The sequence below is a fragment of the Sciurus carolinensis genome, chromosome 14, assembly GCF_902686445.1.
Source record: "Sciurus carolinensis chromosome 14, mSciCar1.2, whole genome shotgun sequence".
NCBI classification, from domain to species: Eukaryota; Metazoa; Chordata; class Mammalia; order Rodentia; family Sciuridae; genus Sciurus; species Sciurus carolinensis.
In genome coordinates, this window is record NC_062226.1 from 66477837 (window position 1) to 66494455 (window position 16619).

The 16619-nt window shown below is 31.0% G+C and overlaps 1 protein-coding gene across 1 annotated transcript in view; it reads left to right on the plus strand.

The window, feature by feature from the left end:
* Rfx3 (regulatory factor X3) overlaps positions 1–16619 on the plus strand; it is a 287161-nt gene that overhangs the window by 204019 nt on the left and 66523 nt on the right. The window contains exons 5-7 of the mRNA XM_047524971.1: positions 2664–2738; positions 11176–11315; positions 14874–14993. Of these exons, the coding sequence (XP_047380927.1) occupies positions 2664–2738; positions 11176–11315; positions 14874–14993 (335 nt within the window). The remainder of the gene's footprint in view (positions 1–2663; positions 2739–11175; positions 11316–14873; positions 14994–16619) is intronic.

Below are 16619 nucleotides of genomic sequence, written 5' to 3' on the forward strand. Positions count from 1 at the left end.
AAACTACACTTTTATTTTTGTTATATATAGCTTTGTTTTCATAGTTGTACATGTTTTCATATATATTACTGTCTACCCTGTCTCTCTTACTACATTTCAATATCCTATACATTGTGAGATTTTTTTTTTATCCTGGTTCCCTGTGCACTAACATATACATGTTAGGTACATAATTACCTATCATAGAACTCACCCTTTAAAAAATGTAGTCAGGGCTATATGATCCTTTCATGAAATTAAATTACTCTTCAGTTTTTAAAAAATGAGTACAATAAATATATGTTAAGTTTTTTTGTGCGTTCTCAGAAATTCTTACCAAGTAGTGGTGAATAAATGTTCTGATTGTTCAAAGGGACAAAAAAGAACCAAAATTCTGAAGGTCCAAGGCATTCTGGGAAATTCAGTTTGACCCATGTCTCTAGTTGTTCCTTTACTGCCTCCCTCAAAGCTCTTCAAAGCTGGCCAGAAATGCTGAGGATATAGTCCAGTGGAAGGCCCTGGGTTTAATCCCCAGCACATAAATGAATAAATACATATAAGACAAAAATGAAAATTGGCCGGAAATGAGAGGATCATTTCCTAACAACCTCACTGTGTAGGGAATCAACTGGAAATCTGGGACCGCCACAGTAGCAACTTTGGTAATTCAAGTAAACCTCTAAGAAAAAATGTCTAAATCTTCTAAGATAAGAGAAGTACTATTTTATCTAACTTAAAATTGCTGCTTTACAAACCCAGTGCATGGACATTTCCCTGAGTGTTGCTCAGCTATTATGTTTCTGATAATTTTTACCTTTCATTTAAGCCTATATAAGTCACAGGCTACAGATCATTATATTTTTATTTATTAGATTGAAATCTTACCTCAAAATTTCCACACTCAAACTTTAAAGAAAATGTAGGCATTTTAGCAAATTACAGTTTGATTCAGTTCTTCTTAGAAGTGATTTTTAGTCACATGAATCTTCTCAGATGTTTTCAAACCAAGAGCACTATTGATTCCTTCTAAGCGATGTCATGTCAAAGTTCTTTAGTTTTACAGTTTAACATTTTGGGAGTGTTTGTTAGCTCATTACATTTACATTGCTCTTTCTAAAGTACATCTTTTTTCACTTATGCAGTATCACTTTCTCCTGTTTATTTTTCGAGTATAATGATAAACTATATTATTTTCTTATCTGGTGGAGACAATGTTTTAGAAGTCAGTATATGTATTTTTGTGATCTAAAAAAAAGTTAATAATAGAATAAATTGTATTACATAGTTTTATGAATTAATTTAATATGCATTTTAAGAATATTTTTCTATAATTTCTTAACCTAATATACTCTGCTCCATATTATATTTTATTCATTCTAGGGAAGAACTCACAACATGGGAAAGTAATATAAAATAAAATTAAAGCTATTAATTCCCAAATTGTTTAGAAGAAAATTAGATTCAATGTTGATATAATTGATACTAAATGTTCTACGTATAATGTGTTCAACAATAAAGAAAATGAAAATGATAGAAAATTTAAAAAAAGACATTGTTATAGTTATCAGTCAACGTCTATCATTTTTTTGGGAGGGGGCAGTATGTTAAAATTTGAAGGCAATTTCTATAGCCAAAGTAAAGTATCAGAAAGTTAACTATGTTTTAAAGCATTAAATATTTTTATAACTGCTTATTGAATTGTTGGTGTGATCAGATTGTTAAAAATAATGAAATATATTTTTTCTTAAATTGCATAATGCAATTTTTAAAAATATTAATATTGTTAGTATAATCCCAAAACCACAGAGCATTTTATACCTGTTTTTAACAGATTGTACAATAATACTAGGAGCTGAAAGATAAGCTGTAATTAAATATAAGGTTATCATGAGTATATCACATTTATCTTTGGCACCTGCCACTTAAGTAAAAGTAAAAAATTGAATAAGGTTTTGTTGTTCATGGTATGCTGAGATTACATGGAATAAAACTTTCTATAGTTGCCCCTTTTCTTTGTTGGCTCTGAATTATTTTCTCTTCTACACTCCATTTCTGCTGTCATTTCTAATGTTTCTGTCTTACTTACCACATCCTAAATATAACATAGGAACCACAGTTACATATGAACATTCATTCATATGTGTGACCCTTTACTTCCAAATTTTAATATAAGATTAAGAGAGGGGTATGTCGATTTAGTAGCTTTTAAACATCAAGAAAGGATTTTTTGTACATTTGCATTAAAATGCTAATGCATATTAAACTTAGAATCTCTTGCATGATTTTTCTTTCATGGCAGAATAGAATATTAAATACCTTTTAGGTGGGAGACTATTTAGAGAGTGGTTACTATCCCACATCTTGAACTTTGAGAGTCAAGAATGTTTTCTCATAGCTAGAAAAATCCACTGGGGTTCCTGCTCCTCAGGTCTCCATACTGATTATAATTACAGAGTGTTCAAAAAGGTTTACTTTTGTGATAGGGCTTATTATTAATGTGCCTATTTTTATTTTATTCTCTGGGGGTGGGGGGAAGAAAAGGGGAAATCACATTTAGTGATAGCTATTCATTAGCCACCATTGAAGAAGAAATTGAACTTTAAACGAATCTATCAAAAATTCTCTGGTCAGCCTTTTATTACTATCTTGTCTTGAGCCCTTTTTTTAATGACATCTATTATCAGATTGAAATGGCGATTGAGACGCTGCAAAAGTCTGACGGTCTGTCCACTCACAGAAGCTCTCTTCTCAACAGCCATGTAAGTTGCCTCTTCTTCATGTAAACTAATCTCTTGCTTGTTCTGCATGTGTTGCTTGCTTCTAAATGCTTGTTTTGTTTATTTACTTATTTATTTTGCTTCTTAACCTTCCTTTCTCAGCCCTTTATGATCCTTGAACCATTAAATGGCTATTTTGTACAGTGGAATATCTCAGAAAAACTAGAGCCCATGGTGGACAGCTTTACTAGATTTTTCTACAGTTTGGGTGCAGGTACAGCACTTTCAAGTTCATGATAAGCTGTCATTTATTTGTAAAAAGCAATTAATAGTGATTTTTGAAATAAAGTTTTCTAGTTTGATATTTATGTAGTATGAAGCAAATACTTGCAATCTACATCTCTGTTGGAGATATAGAAACAGCCAAGTCTACTTGTGTGACTGATAAAGTCTTTCAGTGGATAAAAAATTATTAATGCCAAAACCAGTAGTAATCTATTTGAAAATGATTTATTTACCGGTAAGACTAAATAAGGTAGTACAGCTGCATAGATAGGCTCAAGTCCTAAAAACTAAAGAAAAGTTAAAATGGGCCAAGGAAAAAGTAGGACTTTGGGTAAGCAATAAGTTGCTAATAATTGAGGTAAAACAGAATTACCATTATTATTTCTTGAAAAATCTTCACTGTTATCAGATGCAGCTTCATTATGATACTGGTAAGTGTTAAGAAGGATCATGAGAATTTTGTGAAATGATAAATATTTTCATCAGTTATTAAAGTTGGGAAACCAATTGAAAATGCTGATTTAAAAATTACTTTGTTAAGATGATTTCTGAATACAGCAAAATAGTAAATAGAACAGTGATATAAATCTATTTTAAATAAATCTGCTAAATAAATGTTAGTAACATTTTAGTAAGAATTACAGTTTGCCTTCCTAACTGATGGTGTATTCTTAAATTTAGGGATGAAATTATTATGATTTCTTAATTCTTTTCTATATGTTGCGATTGAAAAGTTTAAAATGTGGATCACCCAAATGAAGTATTATTTTTCAATAAACTTAAAACCTTTAGTTCATAGAAAATGTTTTCATTATGCTTTTTAAGTATTTGAACTTTGAAACATGTAAATTTTATATTCCCAAAATAACACTACCTCCTTATGTTCTAACACATTTATTTTTAGATGGGGTATTTTGTCTTGTTTCTTCTTCAAGGGAAAGTTTCCTGGCAAACAAAAACAGGTTAGCCAACTTGGAGGATGCCTGCAATACTGATGAAATTATAGTTACAAATTTAAAATTATAGCATATATTTTGGTCTTTTTTTTTGAAAAATTTCTGAAAAATTGTTCTCTTTTATATATTTTATAAATGGATCCCTACTGTAGTGGTATGAGAGTGTAGTTGTGTTAAACGGTAATTTACTATATACTCTTAGGCTGTGTATATGAGGAAAGGGGGCGATGACCAACTGGTATTTGTATTTAGAAAATGGCAAGTGAAATGAAACTGTTCCTTTACTTTGAGTCAAAAATGTGTCAGGAACATTAGAAAAAATAACAAACACACTAAAGTTTCCAGTTGTTCCTTTTTCAACTTTTAGACATCTAGTTGTTTTATGCTTACTTAATATTTAATTCACATTTTGCTTTTCTTAGAAACATATGTTCAAATGTATGATGTGCTTAATTTTAACTCTAAATTTTAATTACCCCATCTCAGTATTATAATTAACAATAATAAGGTATAAGAACACGTTTTTAATTTGTTCATTTGTTTGAAACTTGTCAAATATATTGAAGTTTTCAAAAATTATTTTTAACTTGTTGAATCTGTGAACTAATAGTGTTAATAGCTATAAATTAAGCTGCATAAATAGCAGACAATTATTTAATATTACATGGCATCATATTTTTTACCATATACTATGGCAAATCTTCCAAACTTTAACTGCCAGAGGACTTTCAGTATATAGAAGGAGCGGCACAAGTGTCACTAATGTAGTGATAATCTTTGTCTAGCTATCCTAATTCATTTGTATCACACCTCTGAGATATAGTGAAGTTTATTCAAACCACATATATCATTAAGTCTTTAGAAGTACAAATGATTTTACAGATGGTTTGTTAGCAGTGGAGACTGGATCAGTGCTTTTTTTTAACCAATGAGGTTAATTTCTCCCTGAACATAGGAAAAGGATCCTGTTGTCTTTTTGTCCTTGAAAAGTTAACAATACTCCTGATTTTTATTAGATTTATCCAAACAACTGGAATAAGCTGCATGCGTTTTAGTTAACCTGTTTAGTTAAAAACACCTTACAAAGGTGTTTTTAAATTCTGTGAACTTAATCAGTGATTTTTCTGTTGTATAGAAATTTTTTCAGTGGAAAATTGTTTTAAAATATTGTTATATATTAAATGTCAAGTTATGCTCTTTATTCTTTGCTAATAGGATATAATATATAATTATTTGAGGCCTGTGGAATTCTTTGAGGTGGACATGAGTTCAGCTTCAGGATGATGAGTTCTCCAATTTCTTAATTTAAAGAAGTTATTAATTTCATTAGGCAAACAATTGGAAGGAATTATCACTAATATGTATCCCATATTCACTAGTATCTAAAGAAAGGTGTTAATCATGACTTTTGAACTACGAAATTTTCTCCTTCTGTTTTGTAATATGGAATACCAAAGGATTTCCTATTTTTTCTTTATACATTTGATTATTCACAGTAGTTAGAAAACTCTTTTTAGGAGCAAATTCAGTGAATCCAGCTAGTTTGCTTTGCTTTTCACCTTTCTTTCCCATTAGAAGATGGGGTGGGACATGAAATTTTAGATCCCATTTTCAGCCTATTCTTGAGTGTTTTATACTGCTTATCTGCTTTTAACATTATTACTATTATCACACAGATGAAAATGCACATATAACCTTTTCAGTTTGTATACTGAGCAGTGCCCCACCTGTGACTGAGTACAGTTATACTATGAGCAATGGTTTACGCTACTAACAATATTAACACAATTGAAGTTATTTCAGTACTAGTGTTTTATAGACTGTCAGTAAATGTGTATTGGCAACAGAAAGTTCCAGAAGACTAAGGATTTTGTATATTTTGCCTACCAATGCAGACTTTGTACCTAAAACAGTACCAGAACATCATGGATGCTCACTAAATACCGGCCAGATGAATGAATATAAGAAATAATAGAAAGGAACAGATCTTACCTTACCTTCAGTGTTCTAGAATGACTTTTAGTCCTATATATGTTTATTTGGAGACCCATATGCATTGTTTTGTTTTGTTTTCAAAGTGTTCTTCAGTAGGCATATGTGTGAGCATTGTAGATAGAGGGTGGCCTCTCCTGATGTGCTAATGAAGAAAAATATGTGGTCCCTCTATCATTTTTCTATGAATAGTCTTCAGTTTAAGAGTAGACATTTTTTCTTTAGACAATCCAATCTTTAAAATGTTGTAGCCAAGAGTGACATCATTTATCTCCTTGTATTTTATTTAGAATTGTTTTTTTTGTTTGGCTTTATAGAATTATATTTGTACAATAACTTTCTATTTAAATATTTTTATTTCTAGTTAGTTTAATTTCTAATTTTTTATGCTACAATGAAAATGCTACCAATAAATGCTGTATAATTTTACTAAGTCAAAGTAGTATATCTAACTGTCTTCATTGCAGACATAAGTTTATTTTGTACTCCAACTTACAGTAAATATAAATTAGTATTTAATAGTAATGTTGCATCCAATTTGGGATATTGTACAAATTTGAAGTCACAAGTGTTCATTGTTCCCAACTTTCACATAATGTTCTGAAATATATATTTTAAAAATTCATTTAAAACATACAAAAAACCCTATGCATTTATTTTATACATATTCACAATCTAGCAAATATTTTTTCATGAGTTTTGATGAGTTTAGCTACCAAAATATATTCAGCTCAAGGCAAAAACATTGTTTTTTTACTTATTCTCACTTAACTTCACTGTATTATAAATATAAATTATTATAGAAATAAGCCCATTCAAATGCATGTCATCATTGAATTGAATTTAAAATAATCCTAATGGATAATAATCCATCTGGGATAAAAATCCATCTGGGATAAAATGCCAGTGTTACATTTAGATGTTAAATGGGCAATGCAATTTTTATCTATTTTTATTTGTCAATCAGTATTTCCCTTTGGGAAAAATAGGAACTGTTCCATCTTCTTTAATATATCCTAATCAATATAGATTAAATGCAAGGGCTGAAAGATGCAATTATCTCAGTTTCTACCCTAAAACAAGTATATTTTAGTTCATTAGAATAACCAGATTTTAAAGATAAAGTTTAAAAGTTACTATATTTTATGGGCTTCTAAATCATAAATATCATTACCCTATGTACATGTATGATTATACAAGTGATATGACTCTACTTCATGTACAACCAGAGAAATAAATTTTACCCCATTTGTTTACAATGTATCAAAATAAATAAATTATTTAAAAAATCATAAATATAAGCATTTTCACGACATTTTATAGAAGAGAAAAGAAATGGTAAGTTCTAAATTACTAAATATTAAGGGCACTGAATTCTAAGTTCCAAATGCATTTTGTTAAAGAGAAAACTACAGGAACAATGTACCATATAAAAGGCATTAACTGCCCTTGGGTAGCATGTGGAGCAAGCACATGCCTTCAGTTTACATTTAAATTTACACAGAAACTTAACTGCTAAGTTTCTCTAATACAAATAATGGTTTCTAATACTGTATTTTAGACTCAAGTTCTGATTTATAATTTCATCACTGTTTCAAAACCTGAAAGTTAATTACTGGTATATAGAATTCAGATTATAATCCCCAACTATATCCCAGAGTCTTTATCTGTTAAATTCCAAATCAGTTTCTACATATACAATAAGTTTCAAAGACATTACCCCACTCCTGTAGCTGGAATCCACAGGACTGCAGAAGAATCACCCCTATTCTTGCAGGGTGTTTATCTCCATTTGCCCTCCTTCTGCCTATTTAAAGTTCTCTCTAGGTTTCTGGCAAGGAATAAAGTCCTTCCCTCTGAAAATATAGATTAGGAAAAAAAATGTAATTTTGCTACTGTTAGAGTTATAGTCATCAAATACCTATTCATGTGAAACTTTTCATATCAACTAGTCTAGATTATCATAGACAAATCAAACTCAAATTAAAAAAAAATGGTTTAGAAAAAGAACTGTTAAGAATATAAGGTATATAAGAACTATCAATTTACAGCACAGCCCAGATGTTTTGACTTGCTTCAACATTTCAGAATACTGCATAGCCAATCCAATAAAAGCTTCATTTTCTCTGAGTTATTCATTTGGGACTTGAGTAATATAAATTAGGCTTCTAAATAGTTTATGCCAACCTTTGCTATAATTATCTCACTATCTCTGTGAGAAGTTGTATTTGATTAATATTGGTCTGATTAACTCAAAAATACACACATGTACAACCATTGGACTCAAAATTTCTGAATTGAACTTTAATGTTTGTGCTAGCTTCTACTTTTTTTTTTTTTTTTTTTTGCAGTGTTGGTTATTGAACCCAGGGCCTCGTGCTTGCAAGGCAAGCATTCTATCAACTGAGTTATATCCCCAGCCTAGCTTCTACTTTTATAAAAGCAGTTCATGGCAGTACTCTTCAAATATTTTATTATTTTTTTTCCAATTTCATAAAATTTTTATCTGCAAGATAATTTGCGATTATGAGAAATTAATAAACTTTCAGATATTGTCTTTGTTCTTAAGTAATTATATATTATAAGAAGACTAGTATGCAGTTAAGACAGCTTAAAACATTTTTTACCTGTATTTATAAAAATAGTTTTAGTTACTTTATATCACATTAAAATGATTTACATTAGATCCATTGTTATTATTAGAATACTTTTGGTTATAAAAAGTATCTTCATATTATAAAATTACCTGTAACCTATTTCTGAAAGATACTGTCCTTTTTACTAAGATTATGTATATCTATGTCATATATCTTTTCATTAGCAAAGAAATGAATACTGATTTCTTGACTCCTCTTTCTTGATCCTACTGTTGTGTCTTTGACAATATTTATTATTTTATGTAGACAAATAGATCTATATAAAAAGTATTTTTCACACTTTTAACTTACATAGATTGTGTATTACATGCTTGTGGATGTGAGAACTTCATTAGTTTGGTCAAAAATTACTATTTTTCAAAAAATATTTGTGTGTTTTTTATGTATGCCTTTCCAGAGTGTTTTGGTTTTTGGCATTTCCCTCATAATCCTTGATATCAGAGTCCTATTTTTTAAACTATGTTAAGAATTCTACAGAAAGCAGTCACCTCTTGCTCTGTGGAGTATATGTACACAAAATTAGAGCACTTTTAGGCATTATTATTCACTAGGGCTGCTGTAACACCCACATGCTTTCAAATCCTAATCATTTTAATGAGGCATGTGGATGAAATAAATGAGTCAGTTTTGTATAACTTCATTTTTTGTAGTCTCCTTCAGTTGGATTCATAATTAATGAACTCTTAAAATTAAAAACAAAAACAAAACAACAACAACACAAAACAAGAGACATGCTGGCCCATGTTATAAACAGAATTCTGGTTCAAGTCTTTAACTTAATTTCCTAATCAGGTTACCTTCTGTCTCTTACACTAAATGAATATGTATAGTGAATATAGTTTATCTGTCATTTAGAATGCTCAAAACTCATGTTTAAGTGATTCTGGGAAGTTTTGTGTGTTGACATCATGATTACAGATGATTTATATGAAAAGACTTCTTTTTGACTTGGAATGTTATTCTGTCAATAGAAACATGAAAGTTTATTGTGTATAATCTTTTAGAGTCTTACATTGGAGGGTTGTATATGTTACAGAACTAATACGTATGTTTAAGTGTACATATTCATATGCATATGTTCCATAGAGAACTTGAAGTCTCTCTGAATAGAATATTCTGTAGACTCAGTGTCTACATTTTCTAAGCCAACAATTAATAAAAGTTTAATGACATACATTTAATTATATAAGCACCATGTAGGAATATTTGTAGTTAATATGGTTCTGAAAATTCACTTGTCAGGTTAAAAGCAATACTGAAAATATTTTTAATAATTTTTCTTAAAAGTCTGAAAGTTCAGGTTCTCAGTTGGAGAAATGCTTAACTTACTTAAATGTTCATGTCATCATTTATAATATTTGACTCTAAATTTCTACAGGATAAGTGAGATTAAATCCATCTTTTTATCATGGATGCCCAGCATCCATTGCCTGACTTATCATTGGTGCTAAATAAATGCATTATTTTACTTCCATAATTTTGTTTAAATAAGATTTCATGTTAATTAATTCTTTTACCTCTTATTTGTGTCATGGAAATTTTGTTGATACAGTAATAGGAAGTATTTTCTGCTTTCATGGAACTGTTATTCTAGGTTAATGAGGAAACCTGAGTTGAAAACCATACTCAGGCATTGAGAAAATGTGTGACTTTAAGAAAAATCCTTTAAGTCTATTTCATTTCTCCTTTTGTATGAAAATAAATAAACCAATGAAAAATATAATTTTGCTGAAGTTGAAATTCAATAATATTTTACTGGATTAGATTTTCTAAAAATTGTGTACATTCTATACATTAAAGATAATTTTTCAAAAAATACAGGGTAACACAACTTTAAAATGTGAAATACAGGTTGAAAATATTGATTTACTGTCATTGTCATGTGCCTTCTAAAATTATGAAAAAACAGGTTGGGATAGAAAAACTCATATAGTCATAAAACTGATTCTTTTTCATTATATATAAGTTTTTTGCCAATGTCTCATGAGTTTCTTTCCCTTTTGGGAAAGAATGAACAAATTTTGTTCTTTCTGTTTATAGAATTCATCCCATTAGACAGTGTTGTTATTTTATTATCTAGTGGTACCTTGATATAAGTAAATTATAATTCTCTAAAAAGGAATAGAACCTTAATATAAAACCCCATACAAGGCAGCTTGCTGTTCATGTAGTATAACAAACCAACATGAAAGACACATTAGGTACCATGCCAGCAGACTTAGTAACATGTTTTGTTCTATAACAGTTATAAATTTTATTTATAATTGTTAACTCTATTGTTTGAATTCCCTGAAGAAATATTTGTCTACAGAATTACAGTCAATACTGGGAAAACTAATATGTCTCTCTATATGCTTGACTAATTGAAGAAGAGGATATTGTTTAAGATGAATAATGATGTTCAACTATTTATAATGTTTCTGGAGGTTTTTTTAAGCATGATCACGCCAGACTTTGAATTTCTGCGTTTACTCTTAGATTTAATGAAAAACCCCCAAGTAGTTTTGTGTATTGTGTTTTGCAGTGGTATTGTAGAAATTTTGGCAAAATGTGTGACTTCTTTGTTTGCTGTGTTTTAATTTCTACTAGCTCCAGTGGCTGTTGGACAATTACGAGACAGCAGAAGGAGTGAGCCTTCCCAGAAGCACTCTGTATAACCACTACCTTCGACACTGTCAAGAACACAAACTGGACCCTGTCAATGCTGCCTCTTTTGGAAAACTAATAAGGTCAATTTTTATGGGGCTGCGAACTAGGAGATTGGGGCACTAGGTTAGTACTGAAAAATAAGGTCATAAACTAACCTCTCCTTTCAAATTATAGCAATTTTGTGTATTGTTTGAGCAAAAGTACTTGATATAGGAAATACATAAGTGAAAAGATATAGAATAAGCTCAATATGTAAAATCTGTAGGAAAAGGAGTCTCTGAATACTACCAAGCCAGAATGATGTGTTGTCTTAAACATTGAGTGAGCAAAGCTTTGAGAACATTTGCTTCTCAGCCTACATAGAAATTAACTATAGCTGGGTGCAGTGGCGCATGCCTGTAATCCTAGTGACTCAGGAGTCTGAGGCAGGAAAATCGCAAGTTCAAAACGAGCCTCAGCAATTTAGAGAGGCCCTAAGCAACTTAGCAAGACCCTATCGTAAAATAAAAAAATTAAAAGGGCTGAGGATGTAGCTCGATGATTAAGTGCCCCTGGGTTCAATTCCTGGTACAAAAAAAAAAAAAAAAAAAAAAATTAGCTGTTAATGCAAGACTTGCAATGATAAAGTGACATAGTAAATGGGAAAAGAAGCACTCTTCAGTTTCCTTTGTTTAGAAATAAATGACTATTTTTACTAATCAAAAGGTGACAAAAAGAATACTTAAAACTGCAAAGTTTGTTTTTGTCTTTCCGTAGTTTCTATATTGAAAATAAGTATCTCACATATTTAGGCAGAAGGATATGAATGCTTTTGACTTTGTAAATCGTACAGAATTGTTTAAAAAATATTCAACATAGAGATGCTATACCGTATAACATAGGTGATATACCTTTAATTACTTATAAATCATAACCTCAGAAAATTTTGTAAAGAATTTACCAAATAGTTTAGTAAAATAAAAGTACCTTAGTAATTAATTAACTTAATTATACATTTATACTAAAAAGGGTGTTATGACCTATTTCAAAGGAAGTTCTAGGTTTTCCACTTCAGGAGGATTTATTCTACTTTCTATGGCTTCTTCTGTTTTCTCCTGCCAAAGTACCATAGTTTAGGGTAGTGTGTCCTGAACCTTGGCACTTTGTCCGTTTTATAAGATTTACAAGGTTGTGTTTGAAATCTGAAATATTTCATTATGTTGCATTTTAAGTAATTGTATAACTTTCAGATTGCTGGAGGTTCAGTTCTCTCATAAATACATTTTCTTCTACTCACACTTCAAAAGGTAGTATTTTAAACTGTAGAACATGATTGTCTATTCAGACTAAAGGAACTAGTTTTCATTCCCTTGAAAAAAGCTTTTTGTTTCTTTAGTATTTTTTTTTTTAACAAAATGAGGAAAATCATTATTTGGGGACCTAACCCACTATCTCCTAGCTGATAGCTCAGTAGTTACATATATGGTGCCAATATTTTGAAACTGGGCTTTATTCAACATTCTAATAGCTGTATTATTGTGCTGCTTTTGTTACTGAAAAGGATTTCAATGGATCCTATTTTGAGGCTGCATTCAAACCTTGAAACATATCTTTAAAATAGAAAGGGACAAAATTGGGGTTGTTTGGGTTTGTGAATGAGTAGAATCCATATTCTGTAAGTACATTTTACAATATTGCCGCTTTTACTTTCTGATGTTCCCCAACCCCCAACAATTATGTCTCTATTCCTTTTGAAATTGTATTCCGCGTTTGCAATTTTGAGTTGGAAAGCAAAGCTTACAAGAATGAGGAGAAAATAAATACTATGCAGACGTGGGGTGGGGACTTAAACAAATGAGGTGTTATGAAGATGAGAACTGTAATGTAGGGAAACTGACAGACAGTACTGGTATAGGGTGAAGTCTTAGAGATTCTTCCTTCTATGGCATTTCTTTTCTTTTCTTTCTTCTTTTTTTAATTTGTTTTTAGTTGTCAATGGAACCTTTTTTTTTAAATTTATGCGTGTGGTGGAATCAAACCCAGTGCATCAAGCATGCTAGGCAAACGCTGTACCACTGAACTACAACCCCAGTACTATGACATTTATTTTCTACTCCTAATCCAATAAATAGTCAGTACAAATCATGAGGCAAACTAAATCAGATATTTTTTAGAGAAAGAAAAAAGTGAACTTTATGTATCAGACCACATCTTTTCTTAAGTTGGAGATCTAAGTAAACAAGAAGTAAATGAAATCACTGTGTTTGTAAATAAAGGCAAATAAAAGGTACTTTTTGTTAGATCCCATCTCAAAGTCAAGTTTCAGCAAGACTGACTATGGATGTACTTCACTCTCCAAATCCTTCCCAGTGGAATTAAAAGAAATGAAACTCCTTCCCAAAAACTGTTTCCAAGAGAAACATCATTTTACTTTGCAATTTCCCCCCATGACTAATGCCTTCTACCTCTACCTGTACTACCTATTGTCCTTCAATTTGTATGGGAAAACACTACAAATTGTTTGTGGTGTTTTTAGCTCTGCCATTGGATTTTGGAGAGCAAGATCTCTGCAAGTGGAAGGACTTTCTTTGTAGGCATTAAGTGTTCGTTTTTATTTTGCTGAAAGAGTGCAGGTATTCAAATGACATTTTTTAAACTAGCAATATTATTTATATAATATGATTTTAATGTCTCTTCAATGTATAGGGTTCATATAATATATGCTAATCTTGGAAGTAAAATTCTACTCTATTTTATAAAAACTATTTAATCCACATTCCTCTTGCATTTCTTTTCTAAATGAAAGAAAAAATTGGGAAAGAGCACTGATGTCTTGCTATATATAGACTTGTGAAAACTATTTTCTCTTGGCAAGAATTTACATATTTAAAATGTTATTTTTGCAAGAATTTGCAAATTCCATTCAGAGCAAAACTTGCCATTTCTAATAGCAAACATGGTCTTTCTCATGATATGGGGAAATTGTGACATTTTTTATTCCAGGTGGAAAGTTGCCACTTTCCACAGAAAAATTTCCCTGTATCTGTTGTGACATATCTTATTCAGCCTACAAAACTGATATAAATCCATAAAAACAGAGACTAATAAATGTGATTAAAAGTAAAAAGTATCTTCATCCTTTTTAAGTTTCAAAATACTAAAAGGTTTCACTACAACATCTTATAACAATAAGTATTTCATCATACCTAAAATAAGAGAAAAATGTAGAACTTATCCACGTCTGTAGAATTCTTTGTTCTGTATAGCCACTTTACAAACTCATATTTATGTACAGTCCTTTATCCTATTCAGAGTCCTTTATCCTATTAATGAATTTTTGTTGGTCAAAACTGTTTTTCCTACCATTATCTACATTTAAAATATTAATTTGAAAATAAAATAAAAATGAACTATTTGACTAACACTTGTTAATGTTTATAAGAAAACATTTATCTTATGGCCTTGAACTGATTGACTCACCTTCATATGTTCTCACTATAAAAATAAAATAGGTATTAAGGAAAGATAAGTCACAAATATATAAGATTAATATGCTGCTTTTACTTGATTTTTCAAAAAGTGAAGTTAAATGGACAGTTCTGTTTGGTTGATATTGGTTTGACTGACTTTTGTGTTTCCAATGTTGTTCTTTTATAAAGAGGAAACTCCAAGTACCATTACTATGGAATTCGTGTCAAGCCAGATTCTCCTCTTAATCGTCTGCAAGAAGACATGCAGTATATGGCTATGAGACAACAACCCATGCAACAGAAGCAAAGGTAGACTCTGGAGTTATCATTGATATGTCAAAGCTCTGTGTTTCTTAGTTGCTTAGGTCACCTTTTTCTGAACAATAGAACACGAACGTTGCTGCTGTTGACAAACTTTCATTACGGATGATTCTTAAATATGATTTAGAATTTTAATGTTTCTGTTTATTTTCCATATTTAAAAAAATATTTATCCTTCCACCTTTTTGGCCCCTCTTAGTGTAACATCCAAGCCTCCAAAACTGTTCAGACAAGGAAATGAAACATAGAACACAGGAGCACACCTAAGCAAATAGCAGCAGGAGAAACTTGTTTCAGTATTATGAGCTTTTGACTTGCTGTTCTGCATATCATTCCTTTTGACCAAGTATGAATTCTTGCAGAATGTTTGGTACTTTAACACTTTCTTTGAATCCAGATTTTATAAAGATAAAATTGCAGATATTAGAATTATAAGAGATCTCAAGCATTCATGAATGGATGATTGGATGGACGGATGGATGAATAATAGGATCATATATCTTAGAATTGAACAATACCTCATTCTAGTCTGGTCTCACAACCTTATGACAATCAAACCATTGGCAGCCTTGTTTTTCAGATGAATCCCAGAAATGATTTATTTGCATAAGCCTATAATCCTATTGCTCAGCCAAGGGCCTTCGTGTCAGTCCCATGTGACTAAAGTCAAAATTTAGAATAAATAAAAACAAAAAAACAAACAAACAAAAATGCCCCTTCCTCCCTCTTTACCAGCATCACTCAGCCATGCCTGTAGTTATGATTTTCCTTTTCAATTCAGCATATAGTATTTGGTAGAAAAAGGAGACCTCTGCTTAAATCCTAATCCATTAACCTGCATTGATTAGTTGCCTTGGCTAGATCTCCACATTCATACTAGTACTAGTCAGAAGCACTAGTTTTAAGACACTGCTGGAAAAAGAATATATCACACAGTCGTCCTTCATCTATTTAATCAGCAAATATTGAGTCTCTTTTGTGCACTAGGCACTGCATGCAGAGGATAAGACACAGTTCCTACCTTTTCAGACCTTAAAACATTATAATTGGAGTTGTATGGGGAAATGGGAGGGCAAAAGGAATGCAATTTGAGAAATGTTTAAAATACAACTTTGATAAGGAACTACAAACTACAAAGTAATTTTCAGGAAACTCTGGAGAGGGAAGATTGGGAAACTCCATAGAGAAAGTGCTCTTGATTAGAGACCAAGAGGAGTCAGAAAAAGAGGAATATTCAGACAGAGGAAACATGTAAACAAAATCACCTAGAGATAAAGTCTATGGTGCCTATGGTAAATGGCCCATGATTTAGTGAGGTTGATATTGCAGAGGGATCATTGAGGAGATAACTGAAAAACTTACTGGGAAATGTAGTTTAGAAAGCAGTTTGGATCGTTTATTAAGGGATATAGTTGTATAAAAAGCTAATAAGTCTGTTCTTTGTGCAGAACATAGCTTTGAAGCTTTTTAAGGCTTTGAAGCAAAACAATTGAACTTTGATTTTTTCTAGAGAGATGACTTTTTGATTTGGGGCAAGACATATTTAATGGGAAGAGACTGGAGGTAAGGACACTTGTTAAGTGGTTTTAAGACAAGTCATAATTTCCAGTGTAT